Raw genomic sequence first — 19,166 nt, forward strand, 5'->3', positions numbered from 1 at the left:
CTAAGCCGTGTTACTGTAAGCTATAGTCTATTTTAAATGACTGTAGAGGAGCCAACAGTAGAGTCCTGTAGCCCGCTCCGTACCTCCTCTCGCAGACTCCGGTTGGTCCGTTTGCCATTGCGCCCACAAATCTGCAGCATGACCACGATGAACATGGCCACGTTCATCAGGAAGACCACGCAGAAGTAACCCACACAGGTGGTGTAGAAGACCACTGAGTTCTGGATCCAACAGCTAGGGAGAGGGGACAAACACACACACACAGAATTACAAATTCAGATACACACACACACACACTTCAAATTGAATCTTCTGTGTTTTGTAATTAAAATTTGCTGGTTTCTCTCTTCTTCAATATATTTTTTTCTTTGAAGTACAACTGTGACAAACCTGTTTGCTAACAGCATTTATGAGGAGATGTGACTGTAACGGTGGTGCCAACACACAGTGAGTCAAATGCACAACTCACACAAGGCAGGTACTGAAGATGGATTCGGTACACAGTAAATCATTCCAATAAACAGGCAGAGGTATCCAATAAACGTTAGGCAAAGGCAGCGTCAAAACACAGAAACTGGTCAGCAGATTACTCAGGAACACACGACAGGTAACGAGCTGGACCGCTTTGACACGATGGTACAAAGACAAACTGGCAAAGTAGCAGGGAAAATGAGGAGGTACACTATAGGACGGTTTCCGTGCAACGCCATCACAGAGATGCGTGCGCAACTAGGGGGCAGAAAGCAGCTACAGCGCAGAGATTTTAACCAAGACAGAGCTCAGATACAGCAGAGATGACACGCAGTTGTTGTGCAATAAACAGCACAAACCGCCAAAAGGATGGGTGGAAAATGTTGAACATTTTCATTGTTGGACCGCTATGGAAGCTCTCATAAGATTATGCATCTCATAATCTTTTGAGAGCTTCCAAAGCAGTTTTGCCCCCTGGCTGCGCACGCACCCAGTAATGTCTGTAAACAGGAAACCCGTCTATGTGGACAAAAGTATTGGGACACCTGGCCATTACACCTACAGGAGCTTTTATGACATCCCATTCTAAATCCATAGGCATTAATATGGAGTTGGTCCCCTCTTTGCAGCTATAACAGCTTCCACTCTTCTGGGAAGGCTTTCCACAAGATTTTGGAGTGTGTCTGTGGGAGTTTTTGCCCATTCATCCAGAAGAGCATTTGTGAAGTCAGGCACTGATGTTGGACGAGAAGACCTGGCTCACCATCTCCGTTCTAGTTCATCCCAAAGGTGTTCGATGGGGTTGAGGTCAGGACTCTGTGCGGGCCAGTCAAGTTCTTCCACACCAAACTCACCCAACCATGTCTTAATAGACCTTGCTTTGTGCACTGGGGTATAGTCATGCTGGAACAGAAAAGGGCCCTCCCCAAACTATTCCCACAAAGTTGGAAGCATAGAATTGTCCAAAATGTCCTGGTATGCTGAAGCATTAAGATTTCCCTTCACTGGAACTAAGGGGCCCAGCCCAACCCCTGAAAAACAACCCCATACCATTATCCCTCCTCCACCAAACTGTACAGTTGGCACAATGCAGTCAGGCAGGTAACGTTCTCTTGGCATCCACCGAACCCAGACTCGTCCATCAGACTGCCAGACAGAGAAGTGTGATTCATCACTCCACAGAACACGTTTCCACTGCTCCAGAGTCCAGTGGCAGCGTGCTCTACACCACTCCATCCCACGCTTGGCATTGTGCTTGGTGATGTAAGACTTGCATGCAGCTGCTTGGCCATGGAAACCCATTCCATGAAGCTCCCGGCTCACAGTTTTTGTGCTGATGTTAATGCCAGAGGAAGTTTGGAACTCTGCAGTTACTGAGTCAACAGAGCGTTGGCGACTTTTACGCACTACGCGCCTCAGCACTCGATGACCCCGCTGTGTGACTTTATGTGGTCTGCCACTTGTGGCTGAGTTGCTGTTGTTCCTAAACGCTTCCAATTTTCAATAATACCACTTACAGTTGACCGTGGAATATCTAGCAGGGAAGAAATTTCACAAACTAACTTATTGCAAAGGTGGCATCCTATGTCAGTACCACACTTGAATTCACTGAGGTCTTCAGAATGACCCATTCTTTCACAGATGTATGTAAATGCAGACTGCATGGCTAGTTGCTTGATTTTATACACCTGTGGCAATGGGTCTGAATGAAACACCTGAATTAAATGATTAAGAGGTGTGTCCCAATACTTATGTACATTTAGTATATATAAACAGGGTAGACTAATGACAAAGTCAGGGGCAGGTGAGTAATTAGACCCCAGATAGCAAAGAATTTTGGGCCCAAATATGGCCCACATCTGCAGTTATCTTACAGCCGACATTTGGCCTTGAATTACGGCGTTGACTCAGGGTGAGTGTGGCTGCCTCAACTCAGCCACAGGTCCACCTTATATGGCCCACATAGTATGTGCTGGAACCCAAGTCAGGCCCAGCTTATGACATTCGGGCCACGTCTGGCCCACACAACGGTTACCAGTGCCGTAACTGAGCCGTGAGTACCAAAAGTGCCCCAGATTAGGCCCAAATGTGTCTGCTATCTGGGACAGGTGAGGGTAATCAAGGAGGCGGGAAACACTTGAGGACAGGAACTTAAGAAGGAGGCATGACGTTACAGCGACACGTCTTCATTTGTTAATCTGATTAACGTCATGTCAGCTTTATTTGTGTAGTCCTAAATCACAGTAATAGTCTGAGGATTTCATGCACTGAGGAACAGGTAGATACAGTAAATGACAGTAGATGACACAATCAACCCTCAGACCCTCCATTCATTATTGTTTTTTTTTGGGGGGGGGGGGTTGGATCCCCCCCCCTTTTGTATCTGGTCAATTACCCCAGTCTTCTGAGCCATCCTGGTTGCTGCTCCACCCCCTCTGCCGATCCAGGGAGGGCTGCAGACTACCACATGCCTCCTCCGATACATGTGGAGCTGCCAGCCGCTTCTTTTCACCTGACGGTGAGGAGTTTCACCAAGGGGACATAGCACGTGGGAGGATCACGCTATTCCCCCCAGTCCCCCTGAACAGGTGCCCCGACTTACCAGAGGAGGCATTAGTGCAGTGACCAGGACACATACCCACAGCCCGCTTCCCACCTGCAGACACGGCCAGTTGTGTCTGTAGGGACGCCCGACCAAGCTGGAGGTGACACGGGGATTTGATCCCCGTGTTGGTAGGCAACAGAATAGACCGCTACACTACCCGGATGCCCCCCTCCATTCATTACTCTTTTCCAGTCAAATGAGGAAAGGAAGAAAAAAAATCAGAAAAGAAACGGGGGAAAGCTCAGGAAGAGCATCAGAGGAGGGATAATGTGGTAACGGATGTAGAAATAAAACACATGGAACGACACTTGGCGATAATGAAAGAAAGGAACAAAGAGACAAGGAAGACTCACAACTCTGATGAACCCTCCCCCGTCTCTCCTCTCCCGTACTCCTGTTTGCCGTAGAAGCGGTTGTCAACCGCCACCACGATTCCCACGAGCAAGACAGGGAACCCTGAAACACACAACACACACATCGTCTGTCTTCATTGTTCCATCTACTGAAGCAGAAAGATAATCTTCTCAACGCACTAACACACACTTAAATCACGGGACTCTCTCTGATCTTCCCATATTTCCATTCCAAACGTATTTAACACCATTTAAATTCTTCCTGACGTGCCTCAACACAACTGCCAAGAATGTTTGAAGAGGGCTGTTGACTGATCCGCCAGTTAAGACTAAGCAGCTAAATGGAAAAATATACTGGAAGCATTATTTCTGGATGGAAACAAGTTACTTTTTTTTCTTTTTTTTTCTCCTGGAAGGAAACCAGTTTGGGAAAAAGTCCTCAAAGAGAGATTCTGGTGCTGGGGATAGTCTGGCATACGAAGCAAACTTAATAACTAACAGAGACATCGCAAGCCTTCGCAAACTTGTGGGTTACTATTCGGTGTCATATCATATATTATATCATGTCAAATATCGCATAACAGAATATAATATGACCAACAACATCACACAACAAATCAGTATGCGTTAGTTACATGTACAACAAAGCCCATATCTATGTAACAGCAATATTGTATTTATTGTACCAATATGACGCTCCATTGTGATGAACTATTATCATGCCTTGTTATAATGGTATAATTACATATTATATGTATAGTATGTACAGTAAGGACAGAAATCAGTACCTTCCAGATTTTTCAATCATTTTTCTTCTGCCCTCATATTTTTCCTTCTCATAATATATTTTACCTTTATTGTATATTTTAACCTTTTGACATGTTCTTTATCCTTCTTCCTTCTTTAACATATTTTGATGAGAGCACAAAGGATTTCAATGCAGATGCAGAATGTGGCAAACTTCAATATGATCTTATTGTAACATACCAAACCCCATCATATGGTATTGTATTGTGACCACGCAGTACTATAAAAAAAATCTCCCTCTCCCCCTTTTTCGGGTGGTGTGTGTCTTCCTCAAGCTTGGGTCCTCTACCAGAGGCCTGGGAGTTTGAGGGTTCTGCACTGTATGTTAGCTGTTCCTAGGACTGCACTCTTCTGGACAGAGACCCATGTTGTTCCTGGAATCTGCTGGAGCCACTCTCCCAGTTTGGGGGTCACAGCCCCTAGTGCTCCTATTACCACTGGGACTACTGTGGACTTCACCTTCCACATCCCATCTAGTTCTTCCCTCAGCCCTTGGTATTCCTCTAGCTTCTCGTGCTCTTTCTTCCTGATGTTGCCGTCTCTCGGGATGCTACATCGATCACTACTGCTGTCTTCTGTTCCTTGTCGACCACCACAATGTCTGGTATATATATATATATATATTTCAGTGGCTCTACTCGACTACTCACCCCAGCCCACGATGCAGAACTTGAGGATATACCGACGTATATAGGTGTTGAAGACTTTGACAAGAGCAATGTACATGTGGATGGACTCCAACCCCATCCAGGTGAAAGAGGTCAACAGGAAGTAGTGCAGGAAGATGGCCACAGCCACACACAGACTATTGTTGTCCAGGCTGGTTAGCCAGCCGTCCAATAGGAAGACCATGTTGAGGAACAACAAGGAAGTACTGAGATTCATCAGGATCTTAGAGGGGTAGTCACGCCGGAGCTTCCTGTGCAGTAGAGAGAGGAGAAGAAGAAGAGGGAGGATGGAAGGGAGGAGTGAGAAAGGGAGAAAGGGAGTGAGGATGAGAGGAACATAACAAGGGAGGAAGCGATAAGGGGAGAGAGGGAGGTGAAAGAGAAAGAAAAGGAAGAGAAACGTAGTTGAGTCAGTGACCACACTGTTGTAAAGGATGAGAATAGGGCTTCATTCTTGACAGATGACGTGTGTACAGCTACTACTGCTGTGAGGAGACCACAGGGATGACTGTTATTTTCTTGACAAAGTTTCAAAATGCAGTAAAAGAAAACAAAGACAACATTAATAGATAAAAGATTTTTTAAACTACTTTTTTAATCCCTGTGGGGCAATTCTTTCTCTGCATTTAACTCATCCTAGCTGTGTAGCTTGGAGTGGGCAGCCGCCGTGCAGCACCCGGGGATCAACTGCAGTTGGTCTTGCCATGCCTCGGTCAGGAGCACAGACAGCAGTATTAACTCTCACATGCATGTCTTTCTGATGGTGGGGGACACAGGGAGAACATGCAAACTCCACACAGAGGACGACCTGGGATGACCCCCAAGGTTGGACAACCCTGGGGTTCGAACCCAGGACTTTCCTGCTGTGAGGCAACAGCGCTAACCACTGCGCCACCATGCCGCCCTTTTTTTCTCTCTCAAGAATCTGCAATGAAACATCAAAATCAATAAGCCTTATCAATAAGCTACCTGTATGTGTACCTATGTGCTGATGAACGTGTTTATGAATGAGCAGTTAGATGGTGTAGACGTCTCAGTTTTGGGGTTTTTAAAATTTTTTTTTTTTTTTTTTTTTTTTGCTGTATGAATGTCCATGAAATCAGTACTCCACCAAGGACCAGGTTGGACACACATGTTGAATGCCTGAACACCTCACCTTCACCCTGAATAAGAGTGGTATGACCCAGACCAGCAGGCCAGTGCCCATAGCCTGATTCAGATCCAGAATCAGGATCAGGCTCAGAATCAGGATCAGGCTTTATTCACCAGGTTTGCCTTCACAGATACAAGGAATTTGTTTTTGGATGTCAGAACTCACAATATACTGAACAAACATACACATTCACGCACAGCAGACGCCAACGTGAGCAACATGAGCGCTGCAGGTTGAAGCTGGATATGAGTAAATGTCAGACGGTTATGTACAGCTGGATATTATCTACATCTCCTGCAACTTGTGCTGCTATTGCCAAACATATGGCTCAATGGAAGACAAGTTAAATATAAACAAATTATTGCAAACAGATGGAAGTGATGAACAAACTTGCATAGTGAACATGAAATAGGGTTGAATATAAGCAGATGACTGCTGGAATGTTCGTATGGAAATTACTTTAGTTTATTACATTTATTCATATCAGGGACCGTGTACAAAATGCATTAACCCCAAACAAAGGCAAAAGATGCTTTGCAGCAGATGTAGCTATGAGCTCATTTCCATCTGTAGTCCCTGTGCAGGTAAACAGACACAATAACAGAGCAGAACCTATCATATCCACCACAAATGGGCCAACAACCTACTGACAACCACGCAGGCACACAGACATTTTATAGAAATGAACACAAAGCAGAATTAATGCTAATCAGTGCTAACCCGCTAATCAGTGCAGGTTTTCAGATCACCAGGGAGCTTATTCCATTTTTAACAGCTCTGAAAGAAAAAGCAGATTGTGCTAAGCCAGAGCCTCGTGTAGAGACGCTACTACTACAACTACTACTACCACTACTTTTGGCTGCTCCCGTTAGGGGGCGCCGCAGCAGATCATCCGTTTCCATCTCTTCCTGTCCTCTGCATCTTCCTCTGTCACACCAGCCACCTGCATGTCCTCCCTCACCACATCCATAAACCTCCTCTTTGGCCTTCCTCTTCTCCTCTTCCCTGGCAGCTCCATATTCAGCATCCTTCTCCCAATATACCCAGCATCTCTCCTCCACACATGTCCACACCATCTCAATCTTGCCTCTCTTACTTTGTCTCCAAACCGTCCAACCTGAGCTGTCCCTCTAATATACTCGTTCCTAATCCTGTCCTTCTTCATCACTCCCAATGAAAATCTTATCATCTTCACCTCCGCCACCTCCAGCTCCACCTCCTGTCTTTTCATCAGTGCCACTGTCTCCAAACCATACAACATAGCTGGTCTCACTACCATCTTGTTGACCATCGTTTAGGGATGCTACATTCTCCTGTTTGAAGCAGACCTTAAAGCTCTGCTCATTCGCACAGAGCGGAGCTGAACAAAGCTCTTCAACAGAGGAGGAACAGCATTATGGATTATCTTGTGCACTAAACGGACATCTGAATACAACATTGAGTTATCAAAGCTTAACAACCTTGCAGCGCTCCCATAACACAGATTCTTAGAGATGATGTCTTATCCTTTCTCTGGAGGCACTGACAGTGGTCCAGTATGTAGGTAAGACTGAATGCAGAGAGTTTGACTTTACATAACTTAGAGACGAGTACTGAGTGGCTGACGGTATCAAAAGCCTTGTGCAGATGAAGAAATATGGCACCCATCAGCCCTCCTGTATCAAGGCTAGCCTGAATGACTTCAAGGAAGTAGCGACATGCAGCTTCAGGAGGCTGGTTTACTCTAAACGCAGATTGCATAGGATGGAGGAGATGCTCTTTATTTAGATGAACTACCAGTAGTTCAGCAGCAACTTTTTCAACAGCTTTTGAAATGGTGGGTGGTATACTGATGGGCTGTAGTTGCTTACTTCCTGTTGGTCACCTGATCTGAAAACAGGAGTTACAACGGCAATCTTCAGAATGCCAGGGAATCTGCTTTTGTCCAGTGATCAGTTTATAATACGAGTGATAGGGGTAGTTGAATCAACTTTATATGTTTTTAAGAAAAACAGTATCAAGTTCCCAAGTATATTTTGCTCTTGAATTAGATAATGATGGAAAGATTTTATTATCTTTGCCTCATCTGTATGTTTAGAACTCCATGTCGCTGCTTCATTAGGTAGAACCATTGGAAGCTGGATTTCTGTAGAATTTCCACCCAGTTCCAAAACACAGTTAATAAAATAACATTAAAACTATTTGCAACAGTTAAACTGTCATCTTGTATAATCCCATTTAACCATCCATCCATCCATTATCAGAACCACTTATCCTACTCAGGGTCGCGGGATGCTGAAGCCAAGCCCAGCAGTCACTGGGTGGCAGGTGGGGAGACACCCTGGACAGACTGCCAGGCCATCACGGGCCGTCATTTAATCTGTTACATATATATATATGTACATGCATGAGCCCATTATACTGCAACAGTTTTAGACCAGTGTTTGTAGATCCTATCTGTGCATTGTCACAAACCACGTTCCAACTCTCCTAAACTCAAGATATGTCCATTGTGGGGGTGCTCTTCTCCTGTGATTTCATCAATTTTTTTCCATAAGATTTTGGTGTTCCCTTTTGCCTGTCTTATTATCTCTAGAAAGAAATGAGCTTTGGCCTTCCTAAGCTGCCCCGTAACTTTATCGATCAAACCATCAGTTTCCAGTCCTGATTTCAGAGATTTTTTTGAGGACTGCATCTCTTCTTTTTCTTTTTCCTGTCTGTTGTCTGTTATGCTTCTGAGGCATTGTTTTAGTAAATTTACATAAAAGTTGCTTAAATGTAGACATTAAATCATCACAGGCCTGCTTACAGTTTTTACTATTAATAATACTTTCCCATTTAGTTTGCCTTATTTCATTATCTTGGTTGACACGCCTCTTTAGTGTCGCGTGGAGGTTGGGGACAGTTCCTGTGGACTGGCAGACTGGGGTGGTGGTTCCCACATTCAAAAAGTGGGACCGGAGGGTGTGCTCCAATTATCGGGGCATCACACTGCTCAGCCTCCCTGGGAGAGTCTACTCTAGGGTGCTGGAAAGGAGGCTCCGACCGACTGTCGAACCTCAGATCCAGGAGGAACAACGCAGACTCCGTCCTGGCAGTGGAACAACAGACCAACTCGTTACCCTTGTGGAAGTGCTGAGGGGGCTATGGGAGTTTGACCAGCCAGTCTACATGTGTTTTGTGGACTTGGAAAAGGCTTACGACCGTGTACCCCGGGCCACTCTGTAGGGAGTACTGTGGGAGTTTGGGGTACCGGGGCAGTTGCTACAAGCCATCCGGTCCTTGTATAACCAAAATGAGAGCTGTGTCCGCATTCTTGGCACAAAGTCAAACAAGTTTTCGGTGGGTGTTGGACTCCACCAAGGTTGTCCCTTGTCTCCGGTTCTGTTTGTGATATTCATGGACAGGATCTCAAGGCCCAGCCAAGGTGAGGAGTGTGTCCGTTTTGGGAACCTCAGAATTGCACCTCTGCTCTTCTCAGATGATGTGGTTTTGTTGGCTTCATCAGAACGTGACCTCCAGCACACTGGGGCGGTTTGCAGCTGAGTGTGAAATGGCCGGGATGAGAGTCAGCACCTCCAAGTCTGAGGCCATGGTTCTCTACCAGAAAATGGTGGATTGCTCCCTCCAGGTTGGGGATGAGCTGTTGCCTCAAGTGAAGGAGTTCAAGTATCTCAGGGTCTTGTTCACGAGTGAGGGTAGGATGGAGCAGGAGACTGACAGGTGGATTGGTGTAGCATCAGCAGTAATGCGGACATTGTACTGGACCGTTGCAGTGAAGAGGGAGCTGAGCCGGAAGGCAAAGCTCTCAATTTACCAGTCAGTCTTCATTCCAGCCATCACCTATGGTCATGAGCTTTGGGTAGTGACCGAAAGGGTGAGATCACGGATACAAGCACCTGAAATGAGTTTCCTCCGTAGGGTGTCTGGACTCAGCCTTAGAGATAGGGTGAGGAGCTCGAACATCCGGAGGGAGCTCGGAGTAGAGCCCCTGCTCCTTCGCATCGAAAGGAGCCAGATGAGATGGTTCGGGCATCTGATTAGGATGCCTCCTGGGTGCCTTCCTTTGGAGGGTTTAACGGGCACGGCCAACTGCGAGGAGACCCCGGGGTAGACCCAGAACTCGCTGGAGGGACTACATGTCCAATCTGGTCTGGGAACGCCTTGGGATCCCCGAGGAGGAACTGGAAGGCGTTGCTGGGGAGACGGACGTCTAGAGTGCCCTACTTAGCTTGCTGCCACCACGACCCGACTCCGGAAAAGCAGTTGAAGATGAGATGAGATATTTCATTATCAAAATGCTTTAAGTGCTTTTTTGGAACAAATTATACTTCTTCTTTTCCATTTCATTTTCATGTCTATGCCGCATCCTTGACAGTGGTCTTGTAACTACAAACAGAGTATGGTCCGACAGTCCTGTGGTTACGTTGTATGTTTGTGATATACGATCCATCCATCCATTATCCAAGCAGCTTATCCCAATTGGGGTCACGGGACGCTGGAGCCTATCCCAGCAGTCATTGGACGGCAGGCAGGGAGACACCCTGGACAAGCTGCCAGTCCAGCTCAGGGCCAATATACGATTAACTCTGAAATTAAATCCAACAAGCGTTTTGAAGATCTTGTTATTCTTCTTGGATCTCTATCATCTGAGTCATCTGAAACTTACTGGCAATGGCTTTTGACTTCCATCCATCCATCATCCAAACTGCTTATCCTGCTCTCAGTGTCACGGGCCTTTGACTTCTTTCTGCGTATTTTGTCTAATGAGTTAAGATTGAAATCGTCCATTAAGAGCACTTCTTTGTGGGCATCCGGGTGGCGTAGCAGTCTATTCCGCTGCCACCGACATGGGGATCCCGGTTCAAATCCCCGTGTTACCTCTGGCTCGGCCGGGCGTCCCTACAGACAAAATTGGCTGTGTCTGCGGGTGGGAAGCTGGATGTGGGTATGTGTCCTGGTTGCTGCACTAGCGCCTCCTCTGGTTGGTCGGGGCGCCTCTTCAGGGGGGAGGGGGAACTGGGGAGAATAGCGTGATCCTCCTACACGCTATGGCCCCCTGGTGAAACTCCTCGCTGTCAGGTGAAAAGAAGTGGCTGGCGACTCCACATGTATCAGAGGAGACGTGGTAGTCTGCAGCCCTCCCTGGATCAGCAGAGGGGGTGGAGCAGCGACCGGGATGGCTTGGAAGAGTGGGGTAACTGGCCAAGTACAATTAGGGAGAAAAAAGGGGGGAAGATTAAAAAAAAGAGCACTTCTTTGCCAGTACATTTTTTGAGAACATCAGATAGAGAGCACGTCCTGTTCAGCAGGTGGTCGATACAGTACAAATGACATTAGAGGACATTTTAGGGGAGAGAGTGATGGCAACTCAAACACATTCAGAACATCACTGGGAAAATCAGTTTGTTCATACTGATTGTGTTCTCCATCATAGATCATGACACCACCACCCTGGCCATGTTTACCGTCTCGTCTGTAGACGCTGTAACCTGGAATATTAAAAACACCTGATGGAGCTGTTGGAGTTAGCCACGTTTCAGACACACACAAATAACCAAGGTTGGAGTCCAACAATAACTGTTCTGAGTTGTTCCGTCTTTTGACTTCAACACTCCTGAAATTTAAGTGCCCACCAAAAATTTCCTTAGTTTTCCCTTCAGGTCCCGGAGCACTTTCGCATGATTTACAGTCTGATAAATATTGGTTTTCTATTGTTTTATGGTCGTGGCATTAATGATGTTTGACGTATGTGTTGAAGAAGTTGAGGGACCAGCATGTAGCAGTCTACACAAAGCGTCGTCCTGTTTATATACAGCTGTTGCATCCACAACACATCCACAACAAACACACAAAGCGAGCCTGTGAGAAGAAACTGCTCCAGCATCTGTTTCTTCTGCAGCTTACTGATCTAAAGAGCTGCAAGAATGAAGGGGCTCAAACACGTGGTGTCCGGGTTCACTGAGTACAACTGCTAAAATGAAATGAACCTGGACCCCAATCCTTACCCAAAGCGTTAGTGCTCACAATTGGTGAGTAATAGTTCTTGTGTAATAGTAAATTTCAAATAGAGAGGTGCATGTGTTTGTCCTTAAACATTACCCCTGCCGCTCTTGGGATTTAAACATTATCCCTGCCACTCCTGGGATTTAAACATTATCCCTGCCGCTCCTGGGATTTAAACATTATCCCTGCCGCTCCTGGCATTTAAACATTATCCCTGCCGCTCCTGGGATTTAAACATTATCCCTGCTGCTCCAGGGATTTAAACATTATCCCTGCCATTCCTGGGATTTAAACATGATCCCTGCCATTCCTGGGATTTAAACATGATCCCTGCCATTCCTGGGATCTAAACATTATCCCTGCTATTCCTGGGATTTAAACATTATCCCTGCCACTCCTGGGATTTAAAGCTTGCACTTCAAAGTACCAAAATATCTGGACTACCGGCCTCGATGTAGACATACATGAACAAAATGCTGCTATACAAACAAAGAGCTGTTATGGTAGAAACCACTTACAGTGACACATTTCCTGAGTTACCTTGATATATATATATATATATATATATATATATATATAAACTTAGCACAAAAAGTAAGGAAATTTGTGTTTGGTAGATTATTCTTTGTTGTAACAATGCTTCTTGGCAATAAATCTTATATCAGGCAGCTGATTGTCAGCACCTGGGGTACCAGAAGCTCAAAACAAGAGTCAATAGCAGCAGCAAAATAAGCTGTTTGGCGTTGGCAGAGAAGATTTGGCAAATTTTTCATGGGCGCAACCCACGTACTCAACTCTCCTGCTCATCCCACAAATGCATGTTCCTTACAAATGTGGTCCCATTTAAAAGGGAAATAAACAGGCTTTATATATATATATATATAACTTGGTTAAAAGAAACACTCAACAGTAGGGAAAGTACTCAACAAATAAGGATCAAAACTACTACTACTACTTTCAGCTGCTCCCGTTAGGGGTCACCACAGCAGATCATCCGTTTCCATCTCTTCCTGTCCTCTGCATCTTCCTCTGTCCCACCAGCCACCTGCATGTCCTCCCTCACCACATCCGTAAACCTCCTCTTTGGTCTTCCACACCCTGACCAGAATTCACCACCGCAGTCACATTTGTGATGACGTCGATAACAAATGACACACAAGCATGCACAGTGGAGCATCGCAAACCAGTACAGTGATAACTGTGTTTGTTTTGTTTTTTTTAATATTGTGGCGGACACTAGGGGCTATGCCTCTCACCCAGCAGGACTGTGAGCTGGGGGCGTGGTTTACGTTCCCGGGCTCGCCGGTGCAGGGTTGTTCCTGCTGCAGTTGGTTTTTGGAGTTGAGGAATAAACATCAAACTCGCCTTGGTCTCCTGTGTTTTTCCTCATTCCTGCCACATTGGTGACCCCGAATTGAACATGTTTGGAGCAGAAGAGGAGTGTGAATCCACTTCGGCTACGCCGCCCCAACTCTCACAGCCGGCTGTTCTCGCCGCGGCTGTGAAACTCCCAGAGTTCTGGCAGAGCGACCCGGCCTCGTGGTTCCAGCATGTCGAGGCGCTGTTCCACCTGCGTGGAATCTCCGCGGACGACTCCAGACACTATCTGGTCGTCGCTGCGTTGGACCAGCAGTCCACACGCTGGGCCATGCAGCTGTTGCGCCCCCCCCCCCCGCAACACGGTAAATACATCGCCCTCAAACATCTTCTGCTCCAGAGGTACAGCCTATCTACCGCAGAGCGGGCAGATAGGATCCTTTCCCTATCCGGTTTGGGCGACGGGACGGCTGTGGATCTCATGGACAATATGCTGTCGCTGCTAGGCTCAGACGAAGGTGGGTTCCTTTTCCCGCACGTTTTCCTGCGCCAGCTCCCGTCTCCTGTGCGCGCGGCTTTGGCTAACTCCCCGTGTCTGACCGCTGGTGACTGCCGAGGTTTGGCTGAGGAGGCCGATCGGGTCCTGCTGGCTACCAGACGGTTCTCTGTGCAGAGTGTGGCATCGGAGCCTCTGCAGCCGGCGTCGGAGGACGCGGACCCGGCAGTGGTGGCTGAAGTGACTGCCCGGAGACTGCGCTGGAGGGGCCTCTGTTTCTTCCACCAGCGGTTCGGCGGCAAGGCGAGGCGCTGCGTCCTCCGTGCACGTTTGAGGCGGCGGGAAACTCCAGGGCAGCGCTCAGTAGCAGCTGTGGGCGCTGGCGGACGTAGTGATCTGCTCTTCATTAAGGACACGATGTCAGGAAGACGGTTTCTGGTGGACTCAGGCTCGCAAAAGAGCCTACTCCCTCCTGCTAAGACAGACAGGTCGGCCGAAGGCGGCGGCCCACAGTTAAGTGCAGCTAACGGTTCGTCCATTGCGACGTTTGGCACAAGGTTGGTGACTGTTTGCTTCCGCGGGCGCCATTTTGAGTGGGACTTTGTAGTGGCCGCCATTACTGTTCCTATTATCGGCGCGGATGTTCTGTGTGCTAATGGTCTGCTTGTTGATGTTGCAAACCGCCGTTTAATTGATGCTGTGTCTTTCGCCACTGTTCCGTGCGAGACAGGGGGAGCCGGGCCGTTAACACACGCTAACTTTTTAGCATTAGGGGATGTTTTTCAGCGTTTGCTGGCAGATTTTCCATCGGTGACTACACCTGCCTTTTCCACCGCGGTTACTAAACACGGGGTACAACATTTCATTCCCACTCTGGGACCGGCAGTTTTGGCGCGCACGTGGCGCCTCAACGCAGTAAAATTGGCTACAGCCAAGGAGGAGTTCACCATCATGGAGCATCTGGGTATAGTGAGGCGTTCCAACAGCCCGTGGGCCTCGCCGCTTCACATGGTGCCCAAGGCGGATGGGTCGTGGCGGCCTTGCGGCGATTTTCGCCGCCTGAACAACGTCACCGCCAATGACCGCTATCCCATCCCACACATACAGGACTTTTCCATACGCCTGGCAGGTACCACTATTTTCTCTAAGGTGGACCTGGTGCGCGGCTATCATCAGGTTCCCGTGCGCGCAGAGGACGTGCCCAAGACCGCAGTGATCACCCCGTTTGGGCTTTTTGAGTTTATGCGCATGCCTTTTGGCTTGAAGGGGGCAGCGCAAACCTTTCAGAGGCTGATGGACTCGGTGTTGCATGACCTTGCTTTCATGTTCGTTTATCTCGACAACATATTAGTGGCCAGTCCGTCAGCTGAAGAGCACCTGGCGCACCTGAAACAGGTTTTCCGACGTCTGGACGAACACGGCCTGATAGTCAACCCGGCCAAGTGTCAGTTTGGACTGCCGGTGATTGACTTCTTGGGTCACCGCATTTCGCCGCAAGGCGCGGTCCCGTTGCCTTCTAAGGTGCAAGCGGTGGCGGAATTTCCCCGCCCGGTCTCTGTTAAGGCATTGCAGGAATTCTTGGGCATGGTGAATTTCTATAACCGTTTCCTCCCTCGCGCTGCCCACCTCCTTCAGCCACTTTACGAAGCCCTGCGGCTTAAGAAGGCTAACGACCCTGTCGACTGGACTCCCGAACGGGTCCAGGCCTTTGATGGAGCTAAGTGCGCCCTGGCTAACGCTGCCCTCCTCGCCCATCCTACACCCACGGCGTCCATAGCTTTAACAACCGATGCATCTGACATAGCCATGGGGGCTGTGGTTGAACAGCGTGTGGCGAATGCGTGGCAGCCACTCGCATTTTTTAGCCGCAAACTGCGGGATAGCGAGCGCAAGTACAGCATTTTTGACCGGGAGTTGCTGGCACTGCACCTTGCAACCCAGCATTTCCGCTTCCTGCTGGAGGGTCGCCCATTCACGGCTTATGTGGATCATAGGCCGCTGACTTTTGCCATGTCTAAGGTGACTGAGCCGTGGTCTGTTCGTCAACAGCGCCACCTAGCGGCGATTCTCCGAGTTAACAACGGACATTCAGCATGTGGCCGGGAAGTCCAACCCTGTTGCTGATTGTCTGTCGCGTGTGCTTGTGTGTTCTGTGCACCTCGGTGTGGATTTCTCCGCTATGGCTACCGACCAGCCCAGTGACCCGGACGTCCTTGCCCTTAGGTCAATGTGTACCGGTCTCAAGCTAGAGGACGCTGTGATGCAGGGAGGCAGTCCTGCCCTCCTCTGCGATGTCTCCACCGGCCGTCCCCGCCCCATTGTTCCGGTGAACTGGCGCCGTCGAGTTTTCGATTCGATTCACTCCCTCTAGCACCCTGGAGTTCGGGCGCCGGTGAAGTTGGTCGGTTCCAAGTTCGTCTGGCCTGGCCTCCGCAAGGACGTCAAGGGGTGGGCGGCTGCATGTGTAGCGTGCCAGCGCGCTAAGGTCCACCAGCACACTAAATCGCCCCTCGAACCGTTTCCGATCCCAGCCAGACGTTTTGACCACGTGCATGTGGACCTGGTGGGCCCTCTACCTTCTTCACAGGGTTTTACGCACCTGCTCACAATGGTAGATCGGACCACCAGGTGGCCAGAGGCTGTCCCTCTGTCCTCCACAACATCCTCGGATGTTGCACGCGCGTTTCTTTCCTCCTGGGTCGCCCGTTTCGGCACTCCGTCAGATATCACCTCAGACAGGGGCCCCCAGTTCGTGTCAGAGCTCTGGTCGGCACTTGCGCGATCCTTGGGTGTGCAGGTACACCGCACTACCGCGTATCACCCACAGGCTAACGGCTTGTATGAACGTTTTCACCGGTTGCTCAAGGCAGCGCTGCGCTCTCGGATGGTAACTGGGTGGAGCGTTTACCTTGGGTTATGCTCGGGTTGCGTTCGACTCCTAAGGAGGACCTCGACGCGTCACCCGCTGAGCTGGTGCTCGGTCAGCCGCTCCGCGTCCCTGGGGAATGTTTGCCTGGGAGTTCCGCTCCTCGACCCCGTCCGGCCGTTTATCCTTGTTTGTCCGACAGCACTCGGGTTCCAGGCCCCGTTCACCACTGTTTTCCGCGGTCGTTCGTGCCTGCGGAGCTCATGTCGGCTCGTTTTGTTTTTGTCCGGCATGATGCTCACCGCTCGCCCCTCCAACTCCCATACGATGGCCCATTTCGGGTTCTTGAGACGGGTCCTAAGGGTTTTGTGCTAGATATGGGTGGGCGTAGGGAGCATGTCACGCTTGATAGGCTTAAACCGGCGCACAGGGTGGCAGGCGAAGTTGTGTTTCCGGCCCAGGTTCCCCGTCGGGGTCTCCTCCTTCCAGGACCCCAGCAGTGTCTTCATGGGTTCAGCGTTCTGCTTCTCAGCCGGCTTTGGACTGTGTTTCACCTACTGTTTTGGCTGAGGGGCGGCGCAGTCGTTATGGCAGGCTGCTTAAGCCTCCAGTGAGACACTAATTTTCTTTCCAGGAGTCCCTTCTGGGTGTTCGGGGGGGGGGGGGGGGGCTGTATGGCGGACACTAGGGGCTATGCCTCTCACCCAGCAGGACTGTGAGCTGGGGGCGTGGTTTACGTTCCCGGGCTCGCCGGTGCAGGGTTGTTCCTGCTGCAGTTGGTTTTTGGAGTTGAGGAATAAACATCAAACTCGCCTTGGTCTCCTGTGTTTTTCCTCATTCCTGCCACAATATTTGTGTTCTTTATAAACTACATTAACAAAAGCTGAAATGTTTTAAATTACCAGACAATTTAGCATCAGTGTCCACCAGGCCTCTGGTGTAACAGTGCGTTACGTAAAATGCAACACTTCCTGTGCAACACCAACACTTCCCACCAGTGTACTTACCAGTACAGCAGCCATCAGAATAGACAACACTGAGCGATCTCAAGTCAAGCTAAAAGATTACAACATGAACAGCACTTCTACATTAAGTTTACCTTGCAGAAAGTTAATACATGGAACTGTAAGATTCTGTCCAGGACTTTTAATTAGTATAAGTGGTTGATCACAAAGTGGTTTCCACTGTCCTGCAAGAGTAAAGAAACTGTTGACTGCTGTGTTACTGTGCTACCGCTACTCTTGGTAGATACATAATGTGCTGCAGGTATGACTGTAGATAGCTAATGTGCTACAGGTACGACTGGTAGATAGATAATGTACTACAGGTAGGACTGGTAGATAGATAATGTACTACAGGTATGACTGGTAGATAGATAATGTGCTACAGGTACGACTGGTAGATAGATAAGGTGCTACAGGTATGACTGGTCGATAGATAATGTGCTACAGGTACGACTGTAGATAGCTAATGTGCTACAGTTATGACTGATAGATAGACAATGTGATACAGGTATGAATGGTAGATAGATAATGTGATACAGGTACTACTGGTAGATAGATAATGTGATACAGGTATGACTGGTAGATAGATAATGTGCAACAGGTATGACTGTAGATGGATAATGTGCTACAGGTATGACTGGTTGATAGATAATGTTCTACAGGTACAACTGGTAGATAGATAATGTGCGACGGGTATAGCCGTTAGATTGATGTGCTACAGGTATGACTGTAGATGGATAATGTGCTACAGGTATGACTGGGGGATAGATAATGTTCTACAGGTATGACTGTAGATGGATAATTTGCAACAGTTATGACTGGTTGATAGATAATGTGCTGCAGGTATGACTGAAGATGGATAATGTGCTACAGGTATGACTGGGGGATAGATAATGTTCTACAGGTATGACTGTAGATGGATAATTTGCTACAGTTATGACTGGTTGATAGATAATGTGCTGCAGGTATGACTGAAGATGGATAATGTGCTACAGATATGACTGGTTGATAGATAATGTGCTGCAGGTATGACTGTAGATGGATAATGTGCTACAGGTATGACTGTTGATAGATAGTGTTCTACAGGTATGACTGGTAGATAGATAAAGTGATACAGGTATGACTGGTATATACACTGCTCAAAAAAATAAAGGGAACACATAAGCAATGCAATGTAGCTCCAAGTCAATCACACTTTTGAGATATCAACCTGTCCAGTTAGGAAGCAACACTGATTTGTGAATCAATTTCACCTGTTGGTAAATTGTCTAATTTCCGTGGAAATTAGACAATTTGCAAGACAACCCCTATAACAGGAATGGATTTGCAGGTGGTGGCCACAGACCATTTGCCTGTCCTCATCTTTTCTGGCCGATCTTTGGTTAGTTTTTCATTTTGCTAGTGCCCTCACCACTAGAGGGGGCATGAGGCGGTATCTGCA

General features: G+C 48.1%; 1 protein-coding gene across 1 annotated transcript in view; it reads right to left on the bottom strand.

Moving 5' to 3' along the window:
* Window positions 1–19,166, bottom strand: part of adgrg6 (adhesion G protein-coupled receptor G6) — a 180,657-nt gene that overhangs the window by 39,374 nt on the left and 122,117 nt on the right. Inside the window, exons 17-19 of the mRNA XM_056294246.1 lie at window positions 4,887–5,155; window positions 3,430–3,532; window positions 84–234 (exon numbers count right to left, since the gene is read on the bottom strand). Of these exons, the coding sequence (XP_056150221.1) occupies window positions 84–234; window positions 3,430–3,532; window positions 4,887–5,155 (523 nt within the window). The remainder of the gene's footprint in view (window positions 1–83; window positions 235–3,429; window positions 3,533–4,886; window positions 5,156–19,166) is intronic.

Source organism: Lampris incognitus, chromosome 15 (assembly GCF_029633865.1).
Source record: "Lampris incognitus isolate fLamInc1 chromosome 15, fLamInc1.hap2, whole genome shotgun sequence".
Lineage (NCBI taxonomy): Eukaryota > Metazoa > Chordata > Actinopteri > Lampriformes > Lampridae > Lampris > Lampris incognitus.